This window comes from Copadichromis virginalis, linkage group LG23 (assembly GCF_057382275.1).
Source record: "Copadichromis virginalis isolate Kocher_CV1m ecotype Utaka linkage group LG23, C_Virginalis_male_GT1.1, whole genome shotgun sequence".
NCBI lineage: Eukaryota > Metazoa > Chordata > Actinopteri > Cichliformes > Cichlidae > Copadichromis > Copadichromis virginalis.
Genome location: NC_140639.1, coordinates 28068978 through 28081700, shown reverse-complemented (window position 1 = coordinate 28081700; position 12723 = coordinate 28068978). Strand labels below are relative to the sequence as shown.

Below are 12723 nucleotides of genomic sequence, written 5' to 3'. Positions count from 1 at the left end.
TCCAATATTCCTTACCTCACATCATCTCATGTCTCATTTTATTTATTCAAAATGACTTCTGCGTTATTCTTGCGTTGCCAGTGCAGACTTCTCCCTTGCAACATCGTCACCATTTTCTCTGCTTCTCCTGGAATTGGATGTATTTGTCCTAAATTAGAGAGATGAGAGCATGGTGGTATACAGGATGCACAAGCCTGTGGGTTCAGATTCAGTCTGATTCACACATATACAGCTGTGGTAAGAATAAAATAGGTAGGTGTGCACGTTTAATTAATCTGATGGTAATTTTGGGTACAGATGTATTTTTTTGTGAAAGATAAGAACACTTCTACTAAAATATTAGTGAATGAATCCCAGTTATCCCAGGCCTAGCGGCAAATCTGCAACAAGATGGCTAAAAAAAGAAAAAAAAACATCCTTGAGCTGTTACTACATTACTTTAAGATGTGGCAGCTGAAGAAGGCTTCACAAGCTGCTGAATCAAGTTTCCACGGGACTGGAGACTTTAAAGGTTTTAGATTAGTGTGTGAAAGTGTGTCTCAGAGTGCTTAAATGGTTGGGATATCGAAAAGTAGTCTGAGTAACTGACAGAAACGGCTGTAAACCGCTGACACCAGTTTACTAGCTTAAACCTTAATGGATAAAAAGATAAATCCGGTTTCAGAGAAATTGTTACATTATTCACCAGATAAGCGGGTTGAGGACGGAATTATTCAGATTCTATTTTGGTTTCTAGTTATAACAATGCAAACCAGCCTTGACATTGACAGTTTAGCTGTAATAAATTATACACAGGACACAGTCGTCTTTATATTATTAATAGTGTAGTAATCTCCAGTTTAGGAGCCGCTGCAGTGCTCGATGTTTGATAAAAGCCTTTGCGAACCCCTTGAAACCTGATTCTGTGTCGTTCTAGCACATTTCATACATTTGGTAGCTTTAGCATCCTCTAACCTGAAGGTCACACTCTTTATGGGCCATTGAAGAGCCCTCGAGTACGACCCCGAGGTCCAGATTGAACAGGGCTTTTTTTCATTTTCTTTCAGAAATACATCCAGCCATGTGAGATCAGAGCGCCCATCTCTTTCACTAGGACATTTATGTAAATTGAGAGAGGCAAACTGCAGAAGTAAATGGCTCCTTCATCACCAGCTTTAAGTGCAAATTGTGTGCTTCAGCTGTTGGACTGATCCGCCGAGGCTGCCCCCCTCATGCCCTAAAGCTTCTTTATAATTGGAGCACTCTTTGAACTGATCTGCTCTGAGATTGGAGGATGGAAAAACCCTCTGCTTTACTTGTTTGACTTGCTGGTGTCTGAGCCTACAGCACGGTTTGAATGACCAGAGTCTTCATGCATTTTATAGGCGCAACAACAGTTTCTGGTGACTTAAAATACAGAGTATTGAACAGTATGGATTGGCACGGTCTCACAAGTTGATGACAAGCATGCGAGCCAGATAATGAGGCGATTTCATGTGTGACCATGATAGGCTGGTGTCATGCAGCTCTGGGCTTCTTTTTTCTTTCTTAGATATTAGACATTGTGTTTTCTTGCACATTTTTCAGTATTTCTGCACACAGTACATGTGAAGTAGCTCAAGTGACATGAGTACCTTGAGGTGTACCATCAGAACATGGTACACTGAGGCCATAAAGAGTCAGCAACAACACTCAGGTAGACTGTGGTGATTAAACGATGCTCAGTTTGTATTAAGTGTGCCAAGAAAATATCCCCCACACAATTACCCCACTAGCAGCCTGAACCCTTCATAGAAGGCAGGATGCTTTACTGCTTTTTACACCAAATTGTGACACTACCATCCAAATGTTGCAGCAGAAATTGAAAATCATCAGACTGGGCAGTATTTTTACAATCATCTACTATCCAGTTTTGGTGAGCCAGTGTGAATCCTCAGTTTGCTGTGCTCCATGCGGTCTTCTGTTGCTGTAGAACAGGGGTGTCCAACTCCAGTCCTCGAGAGCTACTGTCCTGCAGCTGTTAGATGCATCCTTGTTCCGACAGAATAGCTTATTACTGGGCCTTTGCCAAACTTGATGGCATGCTGAAGTGGTAATCCAACCCTTTGATTCAACTGTGTTGGAGTCGGGATGCATCTAAAAGCTGCAGGAAAGTAGCTCTCGAGGACTGGAGTTGGACACACCTGGTGTAGAAGATGCTCTTCTGCATATCTTGGTTGTATCGAGTGGTTATTTGAGTTACTGTTGCCTTCAGTATGAAGCAGTCTGGTCATCGTCCTCTGAGCTCTGACGTCAACAAGAGATTTTCTCCCAGAGAACTGCTTCTCGCCGGATGTTTTGTTTGTTGTAAACTTTAGAGATGGTTGTGTGGTGGAAATCCCAGTAAGTCAGCAGTTACTGAAATATTCAGACCAACCATCGTACCACATTCAAAGTTGCTTAAATCACCTTTATTCACCATAAAGGGTGACTTGACCATATTTGCATGCCTAAATAAGTTGCTGCCATATGATTGGCTGAGAAGACTTTGGCATTAATGAACAGTTGTACCTAACAAAGTTGCCGGTAACACTATTAGGATGTCTCCTCATCCTCTGTGAGTGTAGTATGGAGGAGGCCACCTCAGTAAACATTTTTATGTTTACTGTGGTGTAAATAACGTTTATTTAAAAGCTTAATTGTCTACTTGCAGGGCTCCACAGCTCATACGCCGGTCACAGCGGGCAAATTGATCCAGAGCTGAGGGCGGCGTTGTCTCCAGACTGCCACATGACGCCTGTTTTCGACGAGCGCTCCTTCCACAGCCCCCTGTACCACAGCCCCACCCACGACCCACAGGGCTCCCTCTACAGGACAAACACAGGTACTGCACATCAGCAGAAGTTTGACTTGTTTATAAGGAAATATTTCTGCTAGCTGCATGTGACAGTTGGTTATTTAAATAAAATTAACAAATTTTATGTCCTAATAAATCAAATTTATGTTTTACTGTGAATTATCAATACATTTCAGCACTAAATCTAACTGGAAATCAAAAGGAAGTAAATGCTAACTGCCCCAGAAAATCTGTATCATATCCGTAGCAGTGCTGGTGGTGGTATTGGGTTGTGGTAGCAGTCTTTTTGAAATGAGAGAGTTACTCAGACGACCCAGTTTTTATTTTTTCTTGTTTCCCCAGGTTGAGATGGAGCTCAGTTTCACATCTGGTTAGAAATTATTCCTTTAAAATCTGTGGCGGAAATCGTGGTTTACAGGCACAGGAACTGTTATTACTATCGCTCCCCGAGGTCAAACTTTAATTAGGCTGAAACCTTTCATGTACTCGGCAGCTTCTTAATTGAAGTCTTTGCTGAATGATTTAAGGCTGAAAGCTCTGTAGAGTTTGATAGTGGAGGATCTAAGGAGCCATTTTAGTTTTGTTTAGTCAAGATTTAAACAGGTTTGGCCTGAGACTCGTCTCCTTGCCTGCTGAAGCACTTAATGTAGAATATTACTTTCTCTTTTATGTGACCTTGGAGGCATTTTGACGATGTAAACTGCCTCCAGAAACACATCCTTGATCGCGAATGAAAGAAAGCACAGATTAAATTTCCTAATTTTCTTAGGAATGGGGACTCTCCCTCGGACCACAAGCCATTGCAACACGCTGCCGTACCAAAGAAGCAGCTATGGGCTGAGCTCTGCAGCTGTATACGTCGACTCCTTCAGGGTTCCCGGCGAGCCCGTCTACTCACACAGGCACTCTGGACTGGTGGACCAGGTGGTCACCCGAACCCCGTCCATCGAGAGCATCCACAAGGACCCCAGGTACTCAAAGTCTCCAACCACCAGTTCTTCTCAGTACAATACAGTTTAATTAGCATGTATACTGGTGTATTAATGTGAGAGAGCTTGCCACAGTCTTTATTTTGGGGGGGTTTAGGCTGTCTCTGTGTTGTCTGCAGGCCTCTGTTGGGGCCTCGCCATCTGCTGCAGGACTTCTTTTTCATCTCTTGGCCGTAGATTTTTTGTTTTTGGAGTCTGGCTGTTTGAGCTCACTGAATTAATTTGGCCCCCGTTTTTGCTGATGATGAGCAATATAAACACACAAATCACTCAAACTTTTACACAGTGATGTAGGTGGTCACAGAGTGGGTATTCAATTTATTCAAATTCTGTTACTTGACAAAGAGTGTTTATTTTTACAAAATTGCTAAAACCCATAGTAGATGCTTGCAATATACGTGGGAATGTCTTCAGCACCATCCAATGCTCTGCTCAGTCATCCTAGTTTGTTTGCTTATTTGCTGATTTACTTGTTAAATATCAGGCAATCAAAAGGATAAATCCTCTGAAAATAGAAAATAGCTAAATATTAAAAAAAATGTCAGAAGTGTTATAATGAATCCAAGATGCTACAAAACCGCACAAATAAACCAAAAATGGCTGAGCGTAGAAGGTGAGCCACCCTTATGGAGACTTTTCTCTCTGTTTCCCATCAGGGAGTTTGCTTGGCGTGACCCCGAGCTGCCCGAGGTCATCCACATGCTGCAGCATCACTTCCCCTCTGTCCAAGCCAACGCCGCCGCCTACCTGCAGCACCTGTGCTACGGAGACAACAGGGTCAAGGTGGAGGTAAGGGGATGATACATGCTGGGCAGTCTGTCTGGGTAAAAATAACCAGACAAACGTCACAGATATGACTCAGTCGCTGCTGCCGTGTCTAAAGGTTTCAAAAACAGCTGTGCTGAGACCTAATTAATGTTGATCCTGTCCAAAAAACATCAGGAAGAACCCATTAAGAGTTCCAGTCGGGGACAGGACAAGCTATTTAAACAGGATTAAAGGGATTTCATTGTATACGGTGCAGAAAGAATTATATCTTAATCCGTTGAAATACTAGCAAGTCTAATCACTCGTTAATTTTAAAACATCAATTTAATAGAGTAAAAGCTGGTTCCAGTTTGCAAACATGAACACTGGTGCTTTTCTCTGCACAGTGATCCACACCTTTTATGCTGCACATCGACATTATTAAAGTTAGCAAAACAGAACACTCTAAAACTAAAAGAGGTAAAATAAAACTAAGTGTTCCCCAGAAGTGCCAGCAGAATGAGCATGTTTAGTAAGACTGACATTCCTAATGACAGTGACAGGCAGCTGTCTCAAAAAGTGTTTGGATTATCCAGAGTGCAGTTTTTAAGGGGAGGGTTAGAGGAGATGCATCTACAGGACAAACAGTCAAATCAGAAACTGACTTTCAGCGGTCTTCATCCCTTGACAGCAGAGGTGACACTGTTGTTGGGCGGGGGGGAGGGGGATCAGGAAACATCTGTTCAAAATCCCACAGTTATGAAGTGCACAGTTTGCTTTCTTTGCAAGTAATGGTGCAGCTGCTGGGACGGGCTGATAGAGAGGAACAGACACTCTCTTGAGTGGAAGAGTGAAAGGATCCTGCCTAACCTGACGGCCCTTCTCTGCATCATTCAGTTAGAACTTCTGCTTCACTGCTGTAAAATATGTTAGTCGTGTCATTATCACATATTTATAAACTCTAAACCTCAGTCAGATCAGTCTGCTGCTGATCTCAGTAATTGTAACGCCTCCTTCCCTATGCAGGGAAGTACTGATGTGGGTGAAAAGCAGTATAACAATAAATATGCTAACAGGCTTCAGAGGATAGGCACACAGGATAGTGTGTCATGAACATTCTGGTTCATGACACACTCCCCACAACATGAATGGTTTTCTCTCATCTTTTATAGGTTTTCTTTGTTTGTTTATTCATTTTTTCACTAGTTTTGCATTTACCAGCATCAGGGTCACTATTGGTACTGTAGCATGGGGAGATACCTGGACCCTACAGAGGCTGCACAGGTAGGCCGACTTCCTGGTGGAGTCATGGCATTGCCAGGTTTGCTGTGTCTTCCAGCACAGTCTAAAGAGCATGGAGGAGACAGGCAGTTACAGGGCCGTACAATGCCCTTAATCCATTAGCTGGACCAGCATCTGCTCCCTTGTGTAAGGAGGAACAGCAGCACTGCCAGAGATACAAAATGACCTGCAGCAGGCCGCTGGTGAGTATGTCTCTGACCAAACAATCAGAAACAGACTTCATGAGGGTGGCCTGAAGGTCTGACATGCTCTTATGGGCCCTGTGCTAACTGCTTGGCACCGTGGAGCCCAATTGGCATTTACCATAGAATGCCAGAGTTGGTAGGTTCACTACTGGTGACCTGTGCTTTTCACAGATGAGAGCAAGTTCACACAGCGCACATGCGACAGATGTGAAAGGGTCTGGAGAACCTGTGAAGAACGTTATGCTGCCTGTAACATCGTTCAGCATGACCGGTTTGGTGGTGGGTCAGTGATGGTCTGGGGAGGCATATTAATGGAGGGACCTACAGACATCTACAGACTAGGCAACGGCACCCTGACTGCCATTAGGTATCGGGATGAAGTTCTTAGACCGACTGTCAGGAGTGCTATGCTGGTGCAGTGGGTTCTGGGTTCCTCCTGGTGCATGACCAAGCCCGGCCTCATACCACATAAGGGTTTGCAGGCAGTTCCTGTGGGATGAAGAAACTGGCTGTTACACTCACCTGACCTAAATCCAAAAGAACACCTTTTGATCTTTGGTCCATTCAGTCCCCTCAGACTGTCCATGAGGTCAGTGGTGCCCTGCTTCCAGGTCTGGGCGAAGAACCCCCAGGACACCATCTATGTGGTCAGGCATGCATACAAACTACTGAGTACCATCTTGAACTGCTGCCATGAAATTTCATCAAAATAGAGTACCCTGCCACATCATCTTTTCATTTTGAGGTATCTTTAAATTCACCCATTAAACGATGAGGCATCCTTTCCCTCCTGACACATTGCCCAGCTCGTACCACTATAGATATCCAGCATGATTTTTTTTTCCCATTCATATCCGATGTGTTTTCAGTGCATTCATGAAATTTTTTGAGCGTTGTATATACAGAGAAATGAGCATCAGATGTAAGATAACTGCATCTCCCACAGGAGATAATCATCCTTGATCAGGCAATCAGACATCAACACAAATCAAGACAAATCCCTAAAAGGGCACACAGATCTCTGAATAAATAAATAACAATAAATAAGAAATAAACGTGAAAATTAAGCAAATTAAAATGTTTTGATATTTTCAGTCTTTTTTGATACTTCAGATATTTCTGGATTTCTCTTAGTCGCAACCATCTGAGTCCACCTTCAGTGGCTCTTTTGCTCTGACTCCTGTTTCTCCCTTTGTATGCCTGTGTCGTCTCTGAGTGTATTCTCAGCTTACAGGAATCAAAATCTTGTTTTATTTCTTCCTCTTTTTCTTTTTTCTTTTCTTTTCTTTTTTTTTTTTTGATGCCTGCTGCCAAATTTGGAGCCAAAGCGCCATCTGCTCCAACAAAACTTTAAGTGACGTCGGTGCCAAATGTGCCGGCGCTCCGACGCGCGCTCGCTCTCTTTCTTTGCTCGGCTTCCCGTGCATTAAATGACGTCAACAGGACGGCGCGGCTCCGCGTGAGAGCCATTTTAGTGCCTTTGGGTTTGTTTGGTGATGAGCTTTTAATTAGCCTTTGGAGCAGCCTGGACACAAGCCTGCTCATTTAGCCAGAAACAAATGTTTTCAATGACGGTTTGAACGCGGAGTCGGAGAGAATCGGGGAGCGCATGCAGCTCTCCTGAGATGGGGTTTATTTCGAGATGACAAGAGAAAGTTCTGAGCACAGCACAGAGAAGCGTCTGCAGCTTTGTGTCCTGGTTCCCTTCCAAACTATTTCAGAAACTCATCGGCACATAAAATCAGTGCTTTTGTCTTTAAAATGTTTTTTTTTTGGGTTTTTTTGTTTGTAAGAACACATCTTAAAACTCAAAGTTGTCATAATGTGCTTCAAAAGTTATTTTTCTATTGCTCTTTCATTTTCAAAAACTTTCTATAGTTTGACCGTCATCTGTGTTTGCTTAGTTAAATCCAGGTTCAGTCTCGGACGGGTTAAATGTAACCATCAAAATCACCTTCAAACATTTGCACAGGTCCAAAGAAACTGCATGGATGGTTACCAAATAGATCTAAAACTGCTGCTCATTCATCCTGACAGTTGTTTGATTCCTTTGAATTCATTTAACGACTGATACGTCCGTCTTTTACGTGTGTTTTTAATCTCTCCTCCTGTGAGCATGCCACACTAACGGTGACCTTGTGCGTATGCAAACAGTTAAAGTCTGAAACTAATGCGCAACCGTGACAGTTATCCCGTTATGTGTGTAAGACATAAATCTGAAACTCATCCAGGAGGCACAGAAAACGCTTTTATTTCCCATTTCTGCCTTCTGATTGAATTTCTTTTCTCTAATATGAAGCTGAGGAGGGGAAAGCTCTGTGATTATTCAGCGTTCTGTCTTCAGCCAGCAGCACCCGATCAGAAAGCACAAACTGATGAAGAGTGACTTATTACAAGCCTGAAAACCAGTGTTTCTACTCCATTTGCTTCCACCTTGAAGTAACGGTTCCCTCCAAAATCAGATATGCATATTTTATCTTCTGGCGTGTAGTACTTTTTATCCCAACCATTCAGACAATTTTTAAAGAACTGGGTGATATCTGGAAAGAGAGATTGAAGATGAGTTGTTTAAATGTGCTTTTTAGGCAGAAAGACAAATCTCTACACCTGATCTGCCCCGAACTGGTTAACCAATCTACATCTGTAAACAGCATAAGAGATCAGAGCTTCTGATCTTGTTCTTTTTAATTACCTTTTCAAAGATATGTCCATACAAAGGCTCAAGTGTCAAAGTCCAAAATCAAGTTTTGTTATGGACTCATGATTCTTCTACCGCTTAGTTTCAAGTTTAGTTCTTCCGAGTGTCTCTGAGGTTATGTCTGGTTCTTGTTTGATATTGTTAGTTTCCTTTTGTGTCTTTGTTTTTGTCTCTGTGTCTTGTCCTCAGGGTCTCCCGTGGAAGTTAGCCTTGTCTCCATGTTTATTTACCTTTGTCTCCCCAGTTGTGTCCCTGCTCTTTCAGTTTGGTATTGGTTCAAACAGTGGCGGTCCTAGCACCCACCCCCCCCCCCCCACACACACACACACACACACACACACACACACACACACACACACACACACAAAACATATTATGGATTGTACATTAACATAAAGCTTGTTGGAGCCATACTGAATTTCACCAGAGAAACACACACATACATGAAGAGAGAGAGATTCTGCATTGTATGCAAACGGCTACCAAACAGCCATCATAATTCTCCACACGATGAGAACAGGACAAATCAAGAATTGACAATGACTAATATTGTGCTGAACACGTGCTCTTTTCTACTCTGGAATATTCTCATCAATTTTCTTGATATTTATAATCACCTCTGTTAATCCTTGATATATATATAACTGAGTGATCTGTATATATTAGTGCTATTTCTTAAATGTGTGAAATCTGTAACATAATGTATTGTTTGGAGTTTAGTCTGTTACTGTTACTATTTTTACCATTTCTTCTTGGAGAAACTGTAACTCACATAATTTCCTTAGGGATTAATAAAGTATTCTGATTCTGATTGTTTCAGGATGACCTGCCATTATCCAATGACACATCTGCTTATCTGTATCTTTTGCTCGTTTCTCCTCCTCCTCTTTTCTCATTTTTATAAACGGAGCACCTGATGGCTTTGAACTTTTCTTGTCCATCTTCCATTGGTTTTAATTTTGCACTCCAGTATGAACACCCATCCCCCAACTCGAGGATCGCGACAACATAACCTAACACACCTCCACCTTAGTTCACAGATTCACTTTGTCGAGGGTGCATTTCTGGGATTTCCCAGGATTCAAATCATGAATACATGATGGGCCTGGATTTACAACATTATGAATGAAATGTGCTCTACTTGGAGGCAGCAGGCCCCCTCACCTTTCGATGTGTTGTGTGTGTGAGACTTTAAATCATCAAACTGTAAATTATAAATTTTAAATTGTTATTGATCCCTTTACCCGAGTCCTAAAGTGTATATTTATTTTCTTACTCTTCTTATATTTATTGTTTGTTTACTTGTACTGCTGTAACTGGAGCCTCGTCGTCTCGTCTCTCTATATACTGGACTGTATGTAGCGGAGATGACAATAAAATGGTAAATGGCCTGTATTTGTATAGTGCTTTACACATCCAGTCATCCACCCATTCACACACACATTCACACATAAAGTTTACTTTGACTTCAGCACAGCAGCGAGCAGGTGCACTGAGGGCTCTCGCGCTCACTTTTCACATATAGAATTTTGAAAAAACATCAGTGCAAATTATAAGTCTGTATCATGATGTCTGGTGTTTTCCTGGTTGTTGGTTTGTTTTTATTTTGTGTTATTTTGCGAGTTGGTTATTAGATGCTGCTCCAGCCAGCCAGAGAATCCCCCGCCGCCCCGCCCTCTCCTCCCTGTGCCGCAAGCACCAGGCGCACCTCGCAAACGGAGGGCGCCCTTACTCCCAGCAAATGGGTGATAGAAAACCAATCGGTGCCTACGACTTTCCCAATATGCCCTGGCATGATGTCGGGGCAGCATGAGTACGAGTAATTTTTTTTTTTTTGCCGATGCCCGTGATGCCGCCCCCGGCAACTGCCCGTGTCGCCCGTATCAAAAACCACTACTGGGTTCAAATATGAAAGGTACCCAGCTGTATTGATCATCACTTTGTAGCTGATGATTGGTCACCAATGAACCATCCAGGCTGAATGGTCCACTTGAATATATTTGCCACACCCCTCATATGTCAGTCAATGCTATCCTTCACTCTAATTGGTAGTCTCTTCAGTTGCTCCCTTCGAAGCTGAAAGGTGGGTGGCTGTGGTTCAGGTGGGGAAGCGAGTTGTCGACCTGTCATGAAGGTCGTTGAATCAGTCTCCCGGCTCCACTATCTGTGCATCTTTGCCCCTCAGATGAACCCATCAGAGTGTCTGTGTAAATGTTTGATAAAGTGTTTTGGTGTAGATAAAAGCACTTTTTCAATGTTTGTGTGATTAGGTGAATGAGGCTTGTATTAGAAAGTGCTTTGAGTGGTCAAGTTGAGTATAAAGGCGATATGTAAGCACCAGACCATTTACCGAAAGTTTAACTTTGTGTCACCAGCAGTCATTTCACCTGTTTTTGCTAAATGCTTTTGACTTTCTGTCTGTGGTGAGACAGTCCTCTGTGGATGGAAAGTAAATCATACTGTGTCATATTGAGAGAATAAAAAGTGTGTTGTACAGCTCTCCTCAGGCCCTTTCATATGATATATTACTCCATATCGTTTATTGAAATGTTTTAGCGAACCTTGGTACTTTTCACCCAAGGCCTAGTATACTGTTGTGAAGTTTGAAGACCTTGCATAAAAAATTTTGTTTTTTCTCATTTTTAACAGTTGGTGTGACCTTGACCCTAATTTTCACCAAAATTAAATCAGCTCGAGCTGTTATTGGTATCTACCATCACATAAAATTTGAAATTGATATAGAGAAATCCGTGGACGCTTGACTACAACAAACAGAGAAACAAATATAACTGATTAGGGGTACTGCCACAAGAGGCAGACACAAGCTCTGCACTGCAGTTTAAATTGACGTTATTAAGCGTAACGGCTCCTCTTCTGCAGGTTTGTCACCTGGGAGGGATCCAGCACCTGGTGGACCTCCTGGATCATAAGGTGGCCGAGGTTCAGAAAAGCGCCTGCGGGGCCCTGAGGAACCTGGTGTACGGCAAGGCCACCGACGACAACAAGGTGACGCTGAGGAACTGCGGTGGCGTGCCTGCCCTGCTCCGCCTCTTCCGGAAAACAACTGACAATGAAGTCCGTGAACTGGTCACCGGTACGTCCCGATAGCCTTGACTTGCCAACCTAATCTGCTCATTTACAGCTTCTCCCCTTTTGACCCAACTTTCTCCTGATTGGCTGCTTCTCATCAAAAACAGAAGGTTTGTATAGCAGGTGGTGGGGCTTCTTTGCCTGAGACGACCATATTAGGGTTATCCCCTCTCACTGATGTCATACAGAGCCAAGAGTAGAAAAGCTGTGTAAAAGTGAGTGTTTAGAGCAACCTGAAGCCTGAACTCACAGGGATTACGTTGAACCTCAATTGTGAAAAAGTGGTGACACTGTTTAAAATGTAAGTAAACAGAGGAAACAATCATTTGTAGATCTCGTTAATTAAATGTAATGATTGGTGGGGGGTTTTTAATAATGCAAATAATGCTTAAAGCTAAAGTTATTCCCGAACTGTGTTCAAGTGTTTTTCTCAGTGTGATTTGGGAGATTTTTGTCATTTTACTGTGGAAAAAAAAAAAAAAAAGGATTTAAATGAAGATGTATTTATGGTGTTGGGGTTAAATTGTGGAATGATGTTTATGGGCATAAAAATGTGCAATCAAATATATTTTTGAGGGTTACATGTCAGAAAATTGTAGCTCTTTTGTTTAAGGTTATTTTTTTCCTACTTAGAAGGTACGGTACCTTAAATGATAAGAATATAGGCCAGGCATAAAACTAGCAGGTGTCATGTATTAACATTAGAATAAATGGGAACAGTAGGAATGTGTGTGACCCTATCCTTGTCCTTAATGCCTACTACTGCCCAGAAACTACACGGGATACCTTTAATTATTTATAAAAGCAGAGAAAAATCTAGAAAACTGGATTTAACTAATGAAAACATTAATCATCTGTATGTTTCCAAGCTTTAAATTTTTATATTCACATTCAAAT

General features: G+C 42.3%; 1 protein-coding gene across 4 annotated transcripts in view; it reads left to right on the top strand.

Moving 5' to 3' along the window:
* The window catches only part of LOC146681070 (plakophilin-4-like), a 79011-nt gene that overhangs the window by 49126 nt on the left and 17162 nt on the right, over positions 1–12723 (top strand). For all 4 annotated transcript variants that reach the window (XM_085448380.1, XM_085448378.1, XM_085448376.1 and 1 more), the window contains exons 8-11: positions 2672–2842; positions 3585–3786; positions 4461–4593; positions 11617–11830. In XM_085448380.1, the coding sequence (XP_085304506.1) occupies positions 2672–2842; positions 3585–3786; positions 4461–4593; positions 11617–11830 (720 nt within the window). The remainder of the gene's footprint in view (positions 1–2671; positions 2843–3584; positions 3787–4460; positions 4594–11616; positions 11831–12723) is intronic.